Source organism: Chelon labrosus, assembly GCF_963514085.1.
Source record: "Chelon labrosus genome assembly, contig: SCAFFOLD_39, whole genome shotgun sequence".
Classification (NCBI taxonomy): domain Eukaryota; kingdom Metazoa; phylum Chordata; class Actinopteri; order Mugiliformes; family Mugilidae; genus Chelon; species Chelon labrosus.
The window spans coordinates 143,500-164,794 of record NW_028181538.1 but is presented as its reverse complement, the minus strand read 5'-3'; the positions used below and the strand labels follow the sequence as shown (position 1 = coordinate 164,794).

Below are 21,295 nucleotides of genomic sequence, written 5' to 3'. Positions count from 1 at the left end.
ACCAAATGTAAATACTTAGAACTAATTAGAATCATCTGTTGTATTTTCAGTCTTTGATTCAGTTGAAAAGCTGTTGTCCTCCCTGAAGACACAGAGCAGGTTTAAGACAGACGGTCCTGTTGTGTGTCCTTTCTCTCGGCAGGGGGCGCAGTCATCACAAACATTGAAGCCGTAGAAGAAGAGCAGAGTAAAGATGGAGTGGAGTGGTTACGGAACATCATCCTTGAGTCTGTCCCTCGTTTAGCTCCGTGTCTGTCCCTGCTGTCTTCTGTCCCCGCTGTCTGGAGGATGGCTCACCGGTACCTGCGGCTGTCAGCCCGCTGCAGGGGTCTGTTCCGGCTGCTGCAGCCCTCCGCCGCTCCGGCCAGGCAGGTAGGTGGAGGACGAGCTAACATGCTAACATGCTAACATGCTAACATGCTAACCGTGACCGCGACCAAAACAAGCCGGGGACGAGAGGTGGGTGGCCCGGAGGAGGAACCGGAGGAGGAACCGGAGGAGGAACCGGAGGAGGAACCGGAGGAAGAACCGGAGGAAGAACCGAATTATTTATTTATTTACTGGATAAAAACATTGACTGGTCCAGCTGTGGGACAGGTTAAATCCAGATGTGTCAGAGACATGTGTCCTCTCTGTCCTGGACAGGTGATGTCCTCTACCGTGCTGGGACAGGTGGAGAGTGAGCAGAACCTGCTGAGAGAACTGCTGGGATCCTACAGGTGTCTCAGCTCCAGACCTCCCAAAGGTGCGAACCGCTCTGATTGGTCCAGGATGTCCTCGTCTCACCTGTCTCACCTGTCTCACCTGTCTCACCTGTCTCACCTGTCTCCTGTTTCATCTCCTCAGGGTTTGAGAAATTTTTTCCAGACGCTCAAAAAAAAAAATCTGAAGCTGAAGCTGCAGCCAAAGGTATAAACCAGCTGATGTCCTCGTCCCACCTGTCTCACCTGTCCCACCTGTCCCACCTGTCTCATCTGTCTCATCTGTCTCATCTGTCCCACCTGTCCCATCCGTCCCACCTGTCCCATCCGTCTCACCTGTCTCACCTGTCTCATCTGTCCCATCCGTCCCACCTGTCCCACCTGTCTCATCTGTCCCATCCGTCCCACCTGTCTCATCTGTCTCATCTGTCCCATCCGTCCCACCTGTCCCATCCGTCTCACCTGTCTCACCTGTCTCATCCGTCCCATCCGTCCCACCTGTCCCACCTGTCTCATCTGTCCCATCCGTCCCACCTGTCTCATCTGTCCCATCCGTCCCACCTGTCCCACCTGTCTCATCCGTCTAATCTGTCCCATCCGTCCCACCTGTCTCACCTGTCTCATCTGTCCCATCCGTCCCACCTGTCTCATCTGTCCCATCCGTCCCACCTGTCTCACCTGTCCCACCTGTCCCCTCCGTCCTTCCTGTCCGTTCCTCTTAACTCTTGTTGTGTTGGAACAGATTTTGTTGTTATTTACCTACTCAGGTGTTCTCATGTTGATCGTTGTCTCATTTCAGAATCTAAACCTGCCAACACTCAGAGAGCATCAGGAGGAGGAGGAGGAGGAGGAGGTGGAGGAGGAGGAGGAGGAGGAGGAGGAGGAGGTGGAGGAGGAGGAGGAGGAGGAGGAGGAGGTGGAGCAGGAGGAGGACGTGGAGGAGGAGGAGGTGGAGAAGGAGGAGGAAAGCGTGGTGGTCGTAAGGAGTCCCACTGGTACAGCCGTCTGCAGAAGGTCTGTAGGGGGAGGAAGGGAGGGGTCAGGGCTCGGGGGGTGTGAAGGTGTCTCTCACCCGTCTCACCTGTGTCTCAGGGGGACGTTCCGTGGGACAACAGGGAGTTCCGCATGTACCTGCTGAGCGGCGTGGCGTTCTGGACCACCATCACCTACTACTTGTTCTTCAGGGATGGAGGTCGGGAGGTCACCTGGAAAGACTTTGTCAACAACTACCTGTCCAAAGGAGTGGTGAGGACAACACCTGGTCCCTGGTCTCCAGGACAACACCTGGACATGAGTAGATCTGAGATTCGTTGTCTGTCTGTGTTCAGGTGGATCGGTTGGAGGTCGTCAACAAGCGTTATGTGAAGGTGGTGTTCTCTGCAGGGAAGGCGCCGATGGACAGGGTGAGTCTGTCTGTCCTCCTTGTTGCCATGACGCCATGTTGCTTTGTCACCTCGTTGACGTGTGATCGGCGCCGTGTCTTGCAGCAGTACATCTGGTTCAACATCGGCAGCGTGGACACCTTCGAGAGGAACCTGGAGACGGTGCAGAATGAGCTCGGCATCGAGGGGGAGAACCGGCTCCCGGTGATTTACTCCACCGAGAGCGACGGGTGAGGGGCGCCATGCAACGCTGGTCGTCATGACAACAGGTCCGTCTTCGGTTTCACGGGAAGCTTTAAGGCCATCTCGTCTCTTTCAGCTCCTTCCTTCTGAGCATGCTCCCCACCGTCCTCATCATCAGCTTCCTGCTCTTCATGCTGCGGAGGGGCTCGGCCGGGGGGGGGCGTCCCGGCAGGGGGATGGGGGGCCTGTTCAGCGTCAGCGAGACGACGGCGAAGATCCTGAAAGATGAGATTGATGTGAAATTCAAAGACGTGGCGGGCTGCGAGGAGGCCAAGCTGGAGATCATGGAGTTTGTCAACTTCCTTAAGAATCCCAAACAGTACCAGGACCTGGGGGCCAAGATCCCTAAGGTGAGGCGGGGGGCGTGGGGGCGTGGGGGCGTGGGGCGGTGGGGCCAAGATCCCTAAGGTGAGGCGGGGGGCGTGGGGGCGTGGGGCGGTGGGGCGTGGGGCCAAGATCCCTAAGGTGAGGCGGGGGGCGTGGGGGCGGTGGGGCGTGGGGCGGTGGGGCCAAGATCCCTAAGGTGAGGCGGGGGGCGTGGGGGCGTGGGGCGGTGGGGCGGTGGGGCCAAGATCCCTAAGGTGAGGCGGGGGGGCGGTGGGGCGGGGGGGCGGTGGGGCGGTGGGGCCAAGATCCCTAAGGTGAGGCGGGGGGCGGTGGGGCGGTGGGGCCAAGATCCCTGAGGTGAGGCGGGGGGCGGGGGGCCAAGATCCCTAAGGTGAGGTGGGGGCGGTGGGCGTGGAGCGGGGGGGCAAGATCCCTAAGGTGAGGCGGGGGGCGGTGGCCGTGGAGCGGGAGGCGTGTGGCGGGGGGCGGGGGGGGCCAAGATCCCTAAGGTGAGGCGTGGGGGCGGGGGGTGGGGGGCCGGCGGCGTGGGGGCCAAGATCCCGAAGGTGAGGTGGGGGCGGGGGGCGTGGAGCGTGAGGCGGGGGGCGTGGAGCGTGAGGCGGGGGGCGTGGGGGCCAAGATCCCTAAGGTGAGGCGGGGGGCGTGGGGGCGTGGGGCGGTGGGGCCAAGATCCCTAAGGTGAGGTGGGGGCGGGGGGCGTGGAGCGGGAGGCGGGGGGCGTGGGGGCCAAGATCCCTAAGGTGAGGCGGGGGGCGGGGGGCGGTGGGGCGGTGGGGCCAAGATTCCTAAGGTGAGGCGGGGGCGGGGGGCCAAATCCCTGAGGTGAGGTGGAGCGGGGGGGCCAAGATCCCTAAGGTGAGGCGGGGGGCGGGGGGTGGGGGGCCGGCGGCGTGGGGGCCAAGATCCCTAAGGTGAGGTGGGGGCGGGGGGCGTGGAGCGGGAGGCGGGGTGGCCAAGATCCCTAAGGTGAGGCGGGGGGCGGGGGGTGGGGGGCCGGCGGCGTGGGGGCCAAGATCCCGAAGGTGAGGTGGGGGCGGGGGGCGTGGAGCGGGCGGCGTGGGGCGGGGGGCGGGGGGCGGGGGGCCAAGATCCCTAAGGTGAGGCGGGTGGCGGGGGGTGGGGGGCCGGCGGCGTGGGGGCCAAGATCCCTAAGGTGAGGTGTGGGGCGGGGGGTGTGGAGCGGGCGGCGTGGGGCGGGGGGCGGGCAGCGTGGGGGCTAAGCTCTATGTGTTATCACTGTTGTTGTGTGTCCTTGGGCAGGGCGCCATCTTGACCGGCCCCCCAGGAACTGGTAAAACCCTCCTGGCCAAAGCGACGGCCGGCGAGGCCAACGTACCGTTCATCACCGTCAACGGCTCCGAGTTCCTGGAGATGTTTGTGGGCGTCGGCCCCGCCAGGGTGAGCGCCAGCATCTGGTCACTTGACTCCAGGAGAGGAGGAGGGGCTTAGAGGTAAAGCTGTGATGATGTCACTTCCTGTGTAGGTGAGAGATCTGTTCGTGATGGCGAGGAAGAACGCGCCCTGCATCCTGTTCATCGACGAGATCGACGCCGTAGGACGGAAGAGAGGACGAGGGAACTTTGGGGGACAGAGCGAACAGGAAAACACCCTAAACCAGCTCCTGGTGGAGATGGACGGTGGGTAGTCAGCTGATCTGTCCTCAAACCAGCCGGAGACGAGACATCTCACTCCTCTCTGTCCTTCAGGGTTCAACACCGCCACCAACGTTGTAGTTCTGGCCGGAACCAACAGACCCGACATCCTGGACCCGGCTCTGATGAGACCAGGACGCTTCGACAGACAGATCTACATCGGTGAGACACTTTGACTCGTCCATGTCCATGGGTCGTCTCCTCAGAGGACAGGTCGATGACGTCTGCTTTCGTTCCGCTGTCTCTCAGGTCCTCCAGACATCAAGGGACGGGCGTCCATTTTTAAAGTCCACCTGCGTCCTCTGAAGCTGGAGACCGACATGGACAAGGACGCTCTGGCCAAGAAGATGGCCGCCCTCACACCTGGATTCTCAGGTAAACTGTATCCTGAAGAAAACGGGGGCGGGGGGGGGGCGGGGGGTTCTGGCAGGGGGTTTTGGGTTCGACCCGACCCGTGATGAGGTAATAACCTGGTTTGTTCTCCCTGTTCTCCGTCTGTCAGGCGCCGACATCGCCAACGTTTGCAACGAGGCGGCTCTGATCGCCGCCCGCCATCTTTCAGACGCCATAAACCAGAAACACTTTGAGCAGGCCATCGAGAGAGTCATCGGAGGTGAGACAGAACCAGAACCAGACTGAGACCACTCAACCAGAACCAGACTTAGACCATCAGATCTAGACCATCAGGTCAGACTGGTTCTGGTTCTGGTTCTGCGGTCCAGACACAAAGTTTCTCTGAACTAACTCTGCCGTGTCTTCTTCTTTGTCTCGGAGGTCTGGAGAAGAAGACTCAGGTGCTGCAGCCGGAGGAGAAGAAGACGGTGGCGTATCACGAGGCTGGTCACGCCGTCGCTGGGTGGTTCCTGGAGCACGCCGACCCTCTGCTCAAGGTCTGAACCGGGAGGTCATAGGTGAGTTCAAATGTAGCAGGAGAAGTTGTGATGATGATGATGATGATGTTACCTGTGCAGGTGTCCATCATCCCCAGAGGGAAAGGTCTGGGTTACGCTCAGTACCTCCCCAGGGAGCAGTACCTGTACACCACGGAGCAGCTGCTGGACCGGATGTGCATGACGCTGGGGGGACGCGTCTCAGAGGAGATCTTCTTTGGCCGCATCACCACGGGCGCTCAGGACGACCTGCGGAAGGTCACGCAGAGCGCCTACGCTCAGGTCAGAGGTCACGCACAGAGGTCAGAGGTCACGCAGAGCGCTTACGCTCAGGTCAGAGGTCACGCACAGAGGTCAGAGGTCACGCACAGAGGTCAGAGGTCACGCAGAGCGCCTACGCTCAGGTCAGAGGTCACGCACAGAGGTCAGAGGTCATGCAGAGCGCCTACGCTCAGGTCAGAGGTCATGCAGAGCGCATATGCTCAGGTCAGAGGTCACGCACAGAGGTCAGAGGTCACGCAGAGCGCTTACGCTCAGGTCAGAGGTCACGCACAGAGGTCAGAGGTCACGCACAGAGGTCAGAGGTCACGCAGAGCGCCTACGCTCAGGTCAGAGGTCACGCACAGAGGTCAGAGGTCACGCAGAGCGCCTACGCTCAGGTCAGAGGTCACGCAGAGCGCCTACGCTCAGGTCAGAGGTCACGCACAGAGGTCAGAGGTCACGCAGAGCGCCTACGCTCAGGTCAGAGGTCACGCACAGAGGTCAGAGGTCACGCAGAGCGCCTACGCTCAGGTCAGAGGTCACGCACAGAGGTCAGAGGTCACGCAGAGAGGTCAGAGGTCACGCAGAGCGCCTACACTCAGGTCAGAGGTTAACAAGGAGAAGAGTCTCTAAGTTTTTCTCAGGGATTTGTCCTGGTCTTGGTCCTGGTCCTGGTCCTGGTCTTGGTCTTGGTCTTGGTCTTGGTCCTGGTCCTGGTCTTGGTCCTGGTCCTGGTCTTGGTCTTGGTCTTGGTCCTGGTCCTGGTCCTGGTCTTGGTCTTGGTCTTGGTCCTGGTCCTGGTCTTGGTCCTGGTCCTGGTCCTGGTCTTGGTCCTGGTCCTGGTCTTGGTCTTGGTCCTGGTCCTGGTCCTGGTCTTGGTCCTGGTCCTGGTCGTGACGTCCTGCTCTGTCTCCTGCAGATCGTCCAGTTTGGGATGAATGCTAAGGTGGGCCAGGTTTCCTTCGACCTTCCCCGTCAGGGTGAGATGGTTCTGGAGAAGCCGTACAGCGAGGCCACGGCCCGTCTGATTGACACCGAGGTCCGAACCCTGATCAGCGAGGCGTACCACAGAACCCAGCAGCTGCTGACAGAGAAGAAGGCAGAGGTGGAGAAGGTACCGAGGTCAAGTCTGTTCTGGACCGGCTGGTCCATGGGACCCACCAAAGGGTGGTAGTAGAACCTTGACCAGGTTCTGACCATGTTCTGTGTTCTGGTTCAGGTGGCCCTGCGGCTCCTGGAGAAGGAGGTTCTGGATAAGAGCGACATGGTGGAGCTGCTGGGGAAACGGCCGTTTGCTGAGAAGTCAACGTACGAGGAGTTTGTGGAGGGGACGGGCGGCGAGGACGAGGACACGACGCTGCCGGAGGGACTGAAGGACTGGAACCAGGACCGGACGGACCGGGACGAGAGCCCGGATGAGCAGGTGGCCCGGCAGATCTCTGGAGGGATGCCCTTCTAGAACCGGACCTGTCATCCCCCACCGCCTCCATCAGTTATTGACCTGCTTCATTATCGCTCAGACTCTTCATCGCCATAGTAACGTGCTGCAGGCGTTAGCTGCTGATCAGAAATCGATCGTTACTGATCAGTTATGGCCGTCGCTGTAAACATGTAATATGATGTGTAATAATTAAAGTGTGTTAAAAATAAAACCAAATAAAGATTAAATTAAACTAAACTAAGCTCCGTCTGTCGGCTCCAAGCACCAAGATACCAAGAGACGTTCCAACCACAGAAGAAGAGATTCAGATGATTAAACCACAGAAGAAGAGATTCAGACGTTCCAACCACAGAAGAAGAGATTCAGACGTTCCAACCACAGAAGAAGAGATTCAGACGTTCCAACCACAGAAGAAGAGATTCAGATGATTAAACCACAGAAGAAGAGATTCAGACGATTAAACCACAGAAGAATGAGATTCAGACGATTAAACCACAGAAGAAGAGATTCCGACGTTTCAACCACAGAAGAAGAGATTCAGACGATTAAACCACAGAAGAAGAGATTCAGATGATTAAACCACAGAAGAAGAGATTCAGACGTTCCAACCACAGAAGAAGAGATTCAGACGATTCAACCACAGAAGAAGAGATTCAGACGTTCCAAACCACAGAAGAAGAGATTCAGACGATTAAACCACAGAAGAAGAGATTCAGACGATTAACCCACAGAAGAAGAGATTCAGACGTTCCAACCACAGAAGAAGAGATTCAGAACGATTAAACCACAGAAAGATGAGATTCAGACGATTAAACCACAGAAGAAGAGATTCAGACGTTTAGAATAGAAGCTTCATTGTCAGTGTATAATAATACAACAACATTCTGTGTGGCAGCATCTCTTGTCACCACCTGAGAAAGAAAAAAAGAAATAAGGGCAACACAAGTAATAAATATGAAGGTGCAGTAAAAATACTACATATAAGTAGTCTGTATTTACACTAGTTTAAACCACAGAAGAAGAGAGAAGACTCCGCTACAGTAGGAGGCGCTGTGACCGTAGCAAAGAGGAGAAGAAGAAGCGGAGCAGGAAGTGACGTCAGGCGCAGCGCCAATGTGTTCCGGGTTGTGGGGACTCAAACCTCCGAACGGACCGACAGGTTCTGGAGAAGACTGTGGACAGAACTGCGCTCGGAGAACCGGACTGGAGCTGCATGGCGGGCGGCCGTCTCTGCGGTACGAACCGGAACCGTCCGACTGACCGCTGGGAGCGGAACATGCTAAGCTAATGCTAATGCTAACAAGAGGCTCCGCTGATCAGCTGCTGTTCAGAGTCAGTCAGTAATCTATTCATCAGGTCTGATCGGTCTGCTAGCTGCTAGCTGCTAGCTGCTAGCTGCTAGGTTTGAGCTGATGCTAAGCTAACTGCATGAGGAGGAAGTACTGATCAGAGATGAGACAGGTTGGACAGGTGTGTGTATGCACGTGTGTGTTGTTGTTGTTGTTGATGAAGTAAATAAACAACCAGAGCTATTGTTTTGTTTGTGTTATGATGACGGTCACGTGATCAGATAATAATAACTGATCAATAAACAGCTGATCAATAATAATATATAATAATAATAATAATATAATTTATTTATTTATAAGACTCACAAGGACACTGAACAAAAACAATAAGACACAAAACAAGACCTGATAAAATGGAACCGTGTGATGATCACAGTGAAAGAGTCAATGTGAGGATGTCTGGGTCAGCTGGGACTGGGGGGGGGGGGATCTGAGGGGGGTAGAGGAGGGGGATCTGAGGGGGGGGGCACAGAGAGGGGGGTAGAGGAGGGGGATCTGAGGGGGGGGGCACAGAGAGGTGGATAGAGGAGGGGGATCTGAGGGGGGGGGACATGGGGGAGGATCTGTGGGGGGGGGCACAGAGAGGGGGGTAGAGGAGGGGGATCTGAGGGGGGGGGACATGGGGGAGGATCTGTGGGGGGGGGGCACAGAGAGGGGGGTAGAGGAGGGGGATCTGAGGGGGGGGGGACATGGGGGAGGATCTGTGGGGGGGGCACAGAGAGGGGGGTGGAGAGGAGGGGGATCTGAGGGGGGGGACAGAGAGGGGGGTAGAGGAGGGAGATCTGAGGGGGGGGACAGAGAGGTGGATAGAGGAGGGGGATCTGAGGGGGGGGGCAGAGAGGTGGATAGAGGAGGGGGATCTGAGGGGGGGGACAGAGAGGGGGATAGAGGAGGGAGATCTGAGGGGGGGGACAGAGAGGGGGGTAGAGGAGGGGGATCTGAGGGGGGGGGCACAGAGAGGGGGGTAGAGGAGGGGGATCTGAGGGGGGGGCACAGAGAGGGGGATAGAGGAGGGGGATCCTGGGGGGGGCATGGGGGAGGATCTGAGGGGGGGATAGAGGAGGGGGATCTGAGGGAGGGGGAGGGGCCAGGTTATGAATGGCCTTGAAGGTGTGGAGAAGAATCTTGAAGTCAATCCTGAGTTTGACTGGTACAGAGGTGATGATGAGGTGAGATGAAGGGGTTCAGGTGATGAAGAGGTGAGATGAAGGGTTCAGGTGATGATGAGGTGAGATGAAGGGTTCAGGTGATGATGAGGTGAGATGAAGGGGTTCAGGTGATGATGAGGTGAGATGAAGGGTTCAGGTGATGATGAGGTGAGATGAAGGGTTCAGGTGATGATGAGGTGAGATGAAGGGTTCAGGTGATGATGAGGTGAGATGAAGGGGTTCAGGTGATGATGAGGTGAGATGAAGGGTTCAGGTGATGAAGAGGTGAGATGAAGGGTTCAGGTGATGATGAGGTGAGATGAAGGGGTTCAGGTGATGAAGAGGTGAGATGAAGGGGTTCAGGTGATGATGAGGTGAGATGAAGGGTTCAGGTGATGATGAGGTGAGATGAAGGGGTTCAGGTGATGATGAGGTGAGATGAAGGGTTCAGGTGATGATGAGGTGAGATGAAGGGTTCAGGTGATGATGAGGTGAGATGAAGGGTTCAGGTGATGATGAGGTGAGATGAAGGGTTCAGGTGATGATGAGGTGAGATGAAGGGGTTCAGGTGATGATGAGGTGAGATGAAGGGTTCAGGTGATGATGAGGTGAGATGAAGGGGTTCAGGTGATGAAGAGGTGAGATGAAGGGTTCAGGTGATGAAGAGGTGAGATGAAGGGTTCAGGTGATGATGAGGTGAGATGAAGGGGTTCAGGTGATGAAGAGGTGAGATGAAGGGTTCAGGTGATGAAGAGGTGAGATGAAGGGTTCAGGTGATGAAGAGGTGAGATGAAGGGTTCAGGTGATGATGAGGTGAGATGAAGGGTTCAGGTGATGATGAGGTGAGATGAAGGGTTCAGGTGATGAAGAGGTGAGATGAAGGGTTCAGGTGATGAAGAGGTGAGATGAAGGGTTCAGGTGATGATGAGGTGAGATGAAGGGTTCAGGTGATGAAGAGGTGAGATGAAGGGTTCAGGTGATGAAGAGGTGAGATGAAGGGTTCAGGTGATGAAGAGGTGAGATGAAGGGTTCAGGTGATGATGAGGTGAGATGAAGGGTTCAGGTGATGAAGAGGTGAGATGAAGGGTTCAGGTGATGAAGAGGTGAGATGAAGGGTTCAGGTGATGAAGAGGTGAGATGAAGGGTTCAGGTGATGAAGAGGTGAGATGAAGGGTTCAGGTGATGATGAGGTGAGATGAAGGGTTCAGGTGATGATGAGGTGAGATGAAGGGTTCAGGTGATGAAGAGGTGAGATGAAGGGTTCAGGTGATGATGAGGTGAGATGAAGGGTTCAGGTGATGATGAGGTGAGATGAAGGGTTCAGGTGATGATGAGGTGAGATGAAGGGTTCAGGTGATGATGAGGTGAGATGAAGGGGTTCAGGTGATGAAGAGGTGAGATGAAGGGTTCAGGTGATGATGAGGTGAGATGAAGGGTTCAGGTGATGAAGAGGTGAGATGAAGGGGTTCAGGTGATGATGAGGTGAGATGAAGGGTTCAGGTGATGATGAGGTGAGATGAAGGGTTCAGGTGATGATGAGGGTGAGATGAAGGGTTCAGGTGATGAAGAGGTGAGATGAAGGGTTCAGGTGATGATGAGGTGAGATGAAGGGGTTCAGGTGATGATGAGGTGAGATGAAGGGTTCAGGTGATGATGAGGTGAGATGAAGGGTTCAGGTGATGATGAGGTGAGATGAAGGGTTCAGGTGATGATGAGGTGAGATGAAGGGTTCAGGTGATGAGAGGTGAGATGAAGGGGTTCAGGTGATGATGAGGTGAGATGAAGGGTTCAGGTGATGAAGAGGTGAGATGAAGGGTTCAGGGAGGGAGGGGCGGAGACCATTTATATTGTGTAGGTGGAAATATGCAGACGGGCAACGTTACTGACGTGAGAAGGAGCTGACTCTGAGTCTGACGCCCCAGACTAAACATCTGTGTCACAGTTAAAACATAACAAGCAAACAAACCTGTCCAATAAAGCTGATTGTGATTCTGATCAATAAACGTTACTGATCAGTGATCAGCTGTCTGTGGTATGATCACTCAGGTGTGTTGGTTTTATTCACCTGGTGCTGCTGCTGTTTACAGGGAGGCATGGCTCTCACCATGGAGAATGGACAGAGCACCACCAAGCTGGGTCTGCCACCGCTCACCACCCAACCAGCAGGAGGCGCTGCAGAAGGTACCACACACACACACACACACACACACACACACACATAAACTGAAAGCTGAGCTGTGATTGGTTGTTCCTCAGGCGAAGAAGTACGCCATGGAGCAGAGCATCAAGAGCGTCCTGGTCAAACAGACTCTGGCCTCAACAACAGCAGCTCAGCAGCCTGCAGGTAAGTGATGATGCTTGTGAACATTTGTTTTCATGATGAAGAACAGCCTGCTCATGTCTTTCTTCTGTGGTGGTCTTAGATGGCGTCCCTGACGATGGGTTTAGGCGATGCTCTGTCTCCTCTACAGTCGGTGAGTGACGTTCTGATGACCTTCTGTCGGTGAACGCAGCTCAGCGGGGCGCCCAGCGGCGCCAAGGCCGGCGCCCAGCGGGGCGCTCAGCCGGGCGCCCAGCGGCGCCCAGCGGTGCTCAGCGGCGCTCAGCTTCTTCTTCTGTGGTGCAGGTGGCGGCTCAGCGGCAGAGAGCTCTGGCCATCATGTGTCGTGTCTACGTGGGCTCCATCTACTACGAACTGGGGGAGGACACCATTAGACAGTCCTTTGTCCCCTTTGGACCAATCAAAAGCATCGACATGTCGTGGGACTCGGTGACCATGAAGCACAAGGTGACCAATGAGCTGTGAGCTGGTGGCGCTGCAGCTGTTCCTGGTCTCAGAGGATCAACCTCCATCTTCTCTGCAGGGTTTTGCCTTCGTGGAGTATGAGATGCCTGAGGCGGCTCAGCTGGCGCTGGAGCAGATGAACTCTGTGGTCCTGGGAGGAAGGAACATCAAGGTGAGTCTGACTCCTCCCCTTCACCTATTCATACTCACCTGTCGCCTCATTCCTTTTCATTGTCTTACAGGTGGGGAGGCCCAGTAACATTGGCCAGGCTCAGCCAATCATTGACCAGCTGGCGGAGGAAGCTCGTGCCTTCAACAGGATCTACGTGGCATCCGTCCATCCGGATCTGTCTGACGGCGACATCAAGAGCGTCTTCGAGGCCTTCGGCAAAATCAAGTCCTGCATGTTGGCCCGAGAGCCGACCACGGGTCGCCACAAAGGCTACGGCTTCATCGGTGAGGGCCGAAGGCTCAGAGGCTGGAGCCCAACGTCTGATGATGTCACTAGATTCTTTAGTCAGTGATCCCCTACTTTAGTCAATGATCCTCTACTTTAGTCAATGATCCTCTACTTTAGTCTGTGATCCTCTGCTTTAGTCTGTGATCCTCTACTTTAGTCAATGATCCTCTACTTTAGTCTGTGATCCTCTACTTTAGTCTGTGATCCTCTACTTTAGTCAGTGATCCTCTACTGTAGTCAGTGATCCTCTACTTTAGTCTGTGATCCTCTACTTTAGTCAATGATCCTCTACTTTAGTCTGTGATCCTCTACTTTAGTCAGTGATCCTCTACTTTAGTCTGTGATCCTCTACTTTACTCAGTGATCCTCTACTTTAGTCTGTGATCCTCTACTTTAGTCAGTGATCCTCTACTTTAGTCAGTGATCCTCTACTGTAGTCTGTGATCCTCTACTTTAGTCAGTGATCCTCTACTTTAGTCAATGATCCTCTACTTTAGTCAGTGATCCTCTACTTTAGTCAGTGATCCTCTACTGTAGTCTGTGATCCTCTACTTTAGTCAGTGATCCTCTACTTTAGTCAATGATCCTCTACTTTAGTCAGTGATCCTCTACTTTAGTCAGTGATCCTCTACTGTAGTCTGTGATTCTCTACTTTAGTCAGTGATCCTCTACTTTAGTCAGTGATCCTCTACTGTAGTTTGTGATCCTCTACTTTAGTCAGTGATCCTCTACTTTAGTCTGTGATTCTCTACTTTAGTCCGTGATCCTCTACTTTAGTCAGTGATCCTCTACTTTAGTCAGTGATCCTCTACTGTAGTCTGTGATTCTCTACTTTAGTCAGTGATCCTCTACTTTAGTCAGTGATCCTCTACTGTAGTCTGTGATCCTCTACTTTAGGGTGTATTCACACCTGCCTTGTTTAGTTCGATTAAAACGAACTCAAGTTCGTTTCCTTGCTTGGTTCGGACCTTTTTGACTGGTGTGAATACAATCACTCGAACTCTGGTGCGGACCAAACAAGCGGACCGAGACCCAGCTGAGGAGGTGGTCTCGGAGCGGTTCCTACCTATGGTGTGAAAGCAGCCCGACCTCGATCCGACCCAAGTTGCAAAAATCTACCTTTTTGGATTTGACGAGCTCCCGTAGTTTTCGCGCATCTATCAAGAAGCGTCTGTGTGTCTGTGTGTCTGTGGCACGCATATGTCGCGAACCGTTGGCCCGATTGATTTGAAACTGGGCAGGTGTCTCGCTACGGGCACGAAGATGTGCACTGCTAAGTTAGTTTGACGTTGTTTGGATAAGAAATGTAAAATATATCGGTAAAATAGATTTTCTCCGCTCTAATATTTTCAGTTGCCTGATGACAGTTCTAAATTATTGCGCTGGCTCAAACGCTAGATGGTAACCATGGCAACGGAGACTCAACGTTATTTTACAGTTTACAGACAAAACATGAGTGATTTGATCATCTATCTATAAATCAAGAATTTCTTTTAACTTATTTGGTGAGTTTGTGTCTGTCTGTCTGTCTGTGGCACGCTGATTTGAAACTGGGCAGGTGTCTATGTGGGGAGGAGACATGGGTCACGACAATGGTCACAACTGAAAAATCTTCTTCAGCTCCCACTATAGGAATACATACTTCCGACGGGCACTGCACTAGTTATGGGAAATGTAGGATAGCCCAGTGACACACACAACAGAGAGAGACACGTGAAGCAAACAAACGCAGGTAGGTTAGGTAGAGATGAGCCGTGGCTTAACCGAGCTCTGAGGAGACACGCTGCCTCCTAGATATCTGGGCAGATGTCCAGATATCTCAAATGCTGGAGAAAACACATAAAAATGCAGAAGTATATAAGATTTTTAGTAAACAAATGAGAGAGAGGGGATTCCAGCGCTCAGTTTATAAACCATATTGCTAGCATAATAACAAGTAGACCTACAGTACGCAAAGTCTCCATTGTAGCCTATTTACGTGGGACATTTGGCTTCCTTCTTTACCCCGCCTATACGTTTACCAGCCAATGGCTGAACGACCTTAGCACATGTGTTTTTGTTTATAAATTCTGGTCCGGTTGCAATTAATCACAGTGTGAAAGCGAACCGCACTAAAAAAAAAAAAAAGAAAAAAAACATTGGTCCGGACCAAAGCAAGTGAACTAACGGACCTTCCTGGTGTGAATACGCCCTTAGTCTGTGATCCTCTACTTTAGTCTGTGATCCTCTACTTTAGTCAATGATCCTCTACTTTAGTCTGTGATCCTCTACTTTACTCAGTGATCCTCTACTTTAGTCTGTGATCCTCTACTTTAGTCAGTGATCCTCTACTTCAGTCTGTGATCCTCTACTGTAGTCTGTGATCCTCTACTGTAGTCAGTGATCCTCTACTTTAGTCTGTGATCCTCTACTTTACTCAGTGATCCTCTACTTTAGTCTGTGATCCTCTACTTTAGTCAGTGATCCTCTACTTCAGTCTGTGATCCTCTACTGTAGTCTGTGATCCTCTACTGTAGTCAGTGATCCTCTACTTTAGTCAGTGATCCTCTACTTTAGTCTGTGATCCTCTACTTTAGTCTGTGATCCTCTACTTTAGTCAATGATCCTCTACTTTAGTCTGTGATCCTCTACTTTACTCAGTGATCCTCTACTTTAGTCTGTGATCCTCTACTTTAGTCAGTGATCCTCTACTTCAGTCTGTGATCCTCTACTGTAGTCAGTGATCCTCTACTTTAGTCAGTGATCCTCTACTTTAGTCTGTGATCCTCTACTTTAGTCAGTGATCCTCTACTTCAGTCTGTGATCCTCTACTTTAGTCTGTGATCCTCTACTTTAGTCTGTGATCCTCTACTTTAGTCAGTGATCCTCTACTTCAGTCTGTGATCCTCTACTTTAGTCTGTGATCCTCTACTTTAGTCAGTGATCCTCTACTTTAGTCAGTGATCCTCTGGAAGTTCTGTTGGTGTTTTGTCTCCAGAGTACGAGAAGCCTCAGTCTTCTCAGGACGCTGTGGCATCAATGAACTTGTTTGACCTGGGGGGCCAGTACCTGCGGGTGGGGAAGGCTGTGACTCCACCCATGCCTCTACTCACACCAACGACCCCCGGAGGACTTCCTGCCGCCGCCGCTGTGGCTGCCGCCGCTGCCACCGCCAAGATTACTGCTCAGGTGAGGCACCTGACCACGGCACCTGACAACAGCTGTGCTTCCTCTGTATTTACTGGTTCTTTCGTGGTGCATTCAGGAAGCGGTGGGAGCGTCGGTGCTTGGCGCTCTGGCTGGACCAGCACTCCTCTCTCAGCAGTTGGGAGGACTTCCTCAGGCCGTGATGGCTGCCCAGGCTCCAGGTGTTATCACAGGTAGGAATATATACAGCCCCGCCCACACACATATAAGCCCCTCCACCATGTTAACAAGGACTCTCCTGTCTGAACTGTCAGCACGCAGCCAGTCAGCCCCTCCCACAACGTCCTCCACACACCTGTAGACTGTTACCTGTCCTGATGACACACCTGTAGACTGTTACCTGTCCTCATGACACACCTGTAGACTGTTACCTGTCCTGATGACACACCTGTAGACTGTTACCTGTCCTCATGACACACCTGTAGACTGTTACCTGTCCTGTAGACTGTTACCTGTCCTGATGACACACCTGTAGACTGTTACCTGTCCCGATGACACACCTGTAGACTGTTACCTGTCTTGATGGCACACCTGTAGACTGTTACCTGTCCTGATGACACACCTGTAGACTGTTACCTGTCCTGTAGACTGTTACCTGTCCTGATGACACACCTGTAGACTGTTACCTGTCTTGATGGCACACTTGTAGACTGTTACCTGTCCTAATGACACACCTGTAGACTGTTACCTGTCTTGATGACACACCTGTAGACTCTTACCTGCCCTGATGACACACCTGTAGACTGTTACCTGTCCTGATGACACACCTGTAGACTGTTACCTGTCCTCATGACACACCTGTAGACTGTTACCTGTCCTGTAGACTGTTACCTGTCCTGATGACACACCTGTAGACTGTTACCTGTCCTCATGACACACCTGTAGACTGTTACCTGTCCTGTAGACTGTTACCTGTCCTGATGACACACCTGTAGACTGTTACCTGCCCTGATGACACACCTGTAGACTGTTACCTGCCCTGATGACACACCTGTAGACCGTTACCTGTCCTGTAGACTGTTACCTGTCGTGATGACACACCTGTAGACTGTTACCTGTTCCGATGACACACCTGTAGACTGTTACCTGTCTTGATGACACACCTGTAGACTGTTACCTTTCCTGATGACACACCTGTAGACTGTTATCTGTCCTGTAGACTGTTACCTGTCCTGATGACACACCTGTAGACTGTTACCTGTCCCGATGACACACCTGTAGACTGTTACCTGTCTTGATGACACACCTGTAGACTGTTACCTGTCCCGATGACACACCTGTAGACTGTTACCTGTCTTGATGGCACACCTGTAGACTGTTACCTGTCCTGATGACACACCTGTAGACTGTTACCTGTCCTGTAGACTGTTACCTGTCCTGATGACACACCTGTAGACTGTTACCCGTCCCGATGACACACCTGTAGACTGTTACCTGTCTTGATGGCACACTTGTAGACTGTTACCTGTCCTGATGACACACCTGTAGACTGTTACCTGTCTTGATGACACACCTGTAGACTCTTACCTGCCCTGATGACACACCTGTAGACTGTTACCTGTCCTCATGACACACCTGTAGACTGTTACCTGTCCTGTAGACTGTTACCTGTCCTGATGACACACCTGTAGACTGTTACCTGTCCTCATGACACACCTGTAGACTGTTACCTGTCCTGTAGACTGTTACCTGTCCTGATGACACACCTGTAGACTGTTACCTGCCCTGATGACACACCTGTAGACTGTTACCTGTACTGATGACACACCTGTAGACTGTTACCTGCCCTGATGACACACCTGTAGACTGTTACCTGTCCTCATGACACACCTGTAGACTGTTACCTGTCCTGTAGACTGTTACCTGTCCTGATGACACACCTGTAGACTGTTACCTGTCCTCATGACACACCTGTAGACTGTTACCTGTCCTGTAGACTGTTACCTGTCCTGATGACACACATGTAGACTGTTACCTGTCCCGATGACACACCTGTAGACTGTTACCTGTCTTGATGGCACACCTGTAGACTGTTACCTGTCCTGATGACACACCTGTAGACTGTTACCTGTCCTGTAGACTGTTACCTGTCCTGATGACACACCTGTAGACTGTTACCTGTCCTGATGACACACCTGTAGACTGTTACCTGCCCTGATGACACACCTGTAGACTGTTACCTGCCCTGATGACACACCTGTAGACTGTTACCTGTCTTGATGACACACCTGTAGACTGTTACCTGTCCTGATGACACACTTGTAGACTGTTACCTGTCCTGATGACACACCTGTAGACTGTTACCTGTTCAGACCTTTTAAATGATGAGTGTCTCTAAAGGAACCTGACATTGTCTCCAACAGGAAGTAGTTTGTTCCAGGTGTTGACTGTATTTCCTCGTTTGAAGCACCGTCCTCACTAATAGAGTTTTTCTTTTATTTTTGTTTTTCTCTCTTTCTGCCCCCACCCCCTACCCCCTCTACCCCCTCTACCCCCCCACCCACACACCTCTACCCACCCCTTCCCTTTTCTCTGCACATTGACCAACCCCTGAAGAGGACTGTTTCTAGCCCCTCCCTTTAAGCACATACCCTCATCCCTATTGGCCAGTGAGTCTGCTGTGTGATTTGTGGAGTGTGTGTGTGTGTGTGGGTGGAGTCTAACTGCTTCCTGTCCAGATGGGTGGAAGTCAGACACGGTGGTTGCACCAGGTGTCGACCCGGTCCAGTAGAGGTTCTTCTTCAGCCGGGGGCGACTCTCCCGTCTGACCCCTCTGTCCTTCCTGCGTCCTTTCTGTTTCAGGTGTCACCCCGGCTCGATCCTGCATGCCTCACGTGGGCCTGGTGAACCCAGTTCTGTCCACACCACCGCCAGCCGCTGCTGCCGCCGTCCACGGTGCTGAGCTGAAGAAGAAGAAGAAGGAGGAAGAGGAGAGGGAGGAGGAGGAGGAGGAGGAGCGTCGGCTGGATGGAGCCGCGGAGCCACTTAGCGATCAGGAGCACATGAGCATCAGTGGCAGCAGCGCCAGACACATGGTGATGAGGAAACTGCTGCGCAAGCAGGAGGTACGGTTCAACTCCTACCGTGGAGCAAGTCACCAACCAGGAAGTAAAATGACTCTAAAGTTCTGTTCTGTCCCCGTCAGTCCTCCGTCATGGTCCTGAGGAACATGGTCGGTCCCGAGGATATCGACGACGACCTGGAGGCTGAAGTGACGGAGGAGTGTGGGAAGTTTGGCCGTGTGAAGCGAGTCGTCATCTACCAGGAGCGTCAGGGCGAGGAGGACGATGCAGAGGTCATCGTCAAGATCTTCGTAGAGTTCTCAGAGGTATCTGAGATGAACCGAGCCATCGGCGCTCTCAACCACCGCTGGTTCGGAGGACGCAAGGTGGCGGCGGAGGTCTACGACCAGGACCGCTTTGAGAGCAGTGACCTTTCGGCGTAGGGACAGACCGGAGGCCTCAGCTCCAGTTCCAGACCTGATCCTGATCCAGATTCAGACCTGCTCACATCAACACATCTGATATGAAATCTCCTCCAGACCTCCAAGGTGGATGTCCTGGTTCTAAAACACAAACTTTTCAGGATCAAACGTGGAAACAGGAAAAGTGTTTTGTTGACCCGTCCATCCACCAGACCTCAGTCACTTAATGGTCTGGGTGTTCCAACAAGCCAGAGCCGGATCAGAGTGAATCAGTAAAATAGTTCTGTATCATGAGATGAGCAGTCCTAGTCCTGGTCCTGGTCCTGGTCCTACTCCTAGTGCAAATCCTGGTTCTGGTCTTGGTCTTGGCGTGGTCGTGGTCTTAGTCTTGGATCTGGTCCTGGCTCTGGCGCTGATCCTGGTCCATCTCCATGGTGCATTCAGGGACCCTCCGGTAAGCAGGTTAGAACCAGGCTTGAGATGGAACAGGTACTCTAACAGCTGTGGCCCAGATGTGACTTGGTTCCAGATGTTCAGGTTTTTGCAACCAAACAGCAGAAACATCTGGATGTTTGTCGCCTGTGTTCATGACGTCCTGATGCCAGGTTCTGTCACAGCGTCTCTGATGAACTACGTTCAGGGCCCGCGCTGCGTTCAGGGCGTGCTACGTTCAGGGCCCGCGCTGCATTCAGGGCGTGCTACGTTCAGGGCCCGCGCTGCGTTCAGGGCCCGCGCTGCGTTCAGGGCGTGCTGCGTTCAGGGCCCGCGCTATGGTCAGGGCCCGTGCTACGTTCAGGGCCCGTGCTACGTTCAGGGCCTGTGCTGCGTTCAGGGCCCGCGCTACGTTCAGGGCCCACGCTACGGTCAGGGCCCGTGCTACGTTCAGGGCCCGCGCTACGTTCAGGGCCCCCGCTGCGTTCAGGGCCCGCGCTACGTTCAGGGCCCGTGCTACGTTCAGGGCCTGTGCTATGTTCAGGGCCCGTGCTACGTTCAGGGCCCGCGCTACGTTTAGTTGTTTAAAAGTCAAACATGGACATATGTGAATAAACTTTAGTTTTTTTCTACCTGTGTGTGTTTATTTATGTGAAGAATAAAAGATAACGTAGAAAACCAAACAAGGTGTTTCTACTTCCTGATGAAATCAAACAACTGATCAGCTGTTCCTCTGACAAAGGGTTTTTATGTTTTGGTTCATGAATGAACTTACTACAGTGCTGTCAATCAGGGACCTGTCAATCATGTGTCTGTGGAGACAGTGGAGAATGTGGGCGGAGCCAATGCCCAGCTGACTAATGATGTCACACAGGTAACTGTGGATCAGTAGTTACATCCAGTCACCACAGGAGCCACCAGAGCCTAGAACCTAGAAATAAAACCTGAAACGTGACAAACTCCAAAACATTAATAGAAGCTAAAACAATAAACACCTGATAAATAAAATCAGTTTTAATGTCTCACTGTATTAACGTGTTTGTTTACAGTTTCTTTATCTAATCAGCTGTTTGTTCAGCTGAAGCTTCGACAGTCAATAAGATTCAAGATTTCTTTATTGTTAATGTCTCAACACAGAGAAACCTAAAAAACGTTTCTCTCATAAGAACAAAAACCTAAATAAACGACATGTGAAGGAATTTGGCAGTGATATATATAAATATAGTGAATCAACAGTCTATGTACAACATTGGATTTACCCAGTAAGGTGAAGATAACTGTCAGGTTAGAGTCCTTGAGGGGTTTTGGGGGGTCTGGTTAACAGTCTGGTGGGGCGGGCCCTGAGGCTCCGGTACCTTCTTGCCGATGGCAGGAGACTGAAGAGGGGATGTAAGGGTTAGGAAGGGTCACTGTCAATGCTGATGGCTCTGAGAGGGGGGGGGGGGGGGGCATCATGAACTAGCTGGTTGTGTTCACTGTGTGTTGCAGGGTCTTCAGCAGGAGACAGTGCAGACAGTTAGGACACTCTCAGTGGTGCCCTATGGACACATGATGGAGGGCGGGACTTTCACAGTTTAGGAGAAAGTAGAGGAG

The 21,295-nt window shown here is 53.0% G+C and overlaps 2 protein-coding genes across 3 annotated transcripts; both read left to right on the top strand.

Moving 5' to 3' along the window:
• Positions 1-156: 156 nt before the first annotated feature.
• afg3l2 (AFG3-like AAA ATPase 2) lies at positions 157-7,174 on the top strand. Of its 2 annotated transcripts, none has more exons than XM_084575396.1 (17): positions 157-372; positions 646-745; positions 847-909; positions 1,501-1,715; positions 1,794-1,946; positions 2,030-2,104; positions 2,192-2,313; positions 2,403-2,676; positions 3,935-4,072; positions 4,158-4,311; positions 4,381-4,488; positions 4,576-4,701; positions 4,829-4,939; positions 5,101-5,216; positions 5,298-5,498; positions 6,397-6,591; positions 6,697-7,174. In XM_084575396.1, exons 1-17 carry the CDS (start codon positions 289-291, stop codon positions 6,934-6,936), a joined length of 2,475 nt encoding a protein of 824 aa, XP_084431522.1. In that variant the 5' UTR covers positions 157-288; the 3' UTR covers positions 6,937-7,174. The 2 variants fall into 2 exon arrangements, with proteins under 2 accessions (XP_084431522.1, XP_084431521.1); XM_084575395.1 differs by having other exon boundaries at positions 245-372; positions 2,189-2,313.
• A 4,334-nt stretch (positions 7,175-11,508) lies between these two features.
• Positions 11,509-19,298, top strand: puf60a (poly-U binding splicing factor a; the record flags this gene model as incomplete). The annotated part of the gene is given in 12 exon segments (XM_084575410.1): positions 11,509-11,568; positions 11,570-11,596; positions 11,672-11,730; positions 11,732-11,759; positions 11,839-11,889; positions 12,042-12,203; positions 12,280-12,372; positions 12,443-12,656; positions 15,638-15,828; positions 15,905-16,019; positions 18,649-18,911; positions 18,992-19,298. Coding segments are annotated over 12 exon segments (1,563 nt in total). The 3' UTR covers positions 19,292-19,298.
• Between the last annotated feature and the right edge of the window lie 1,997 nt (positions 19,299-21,295).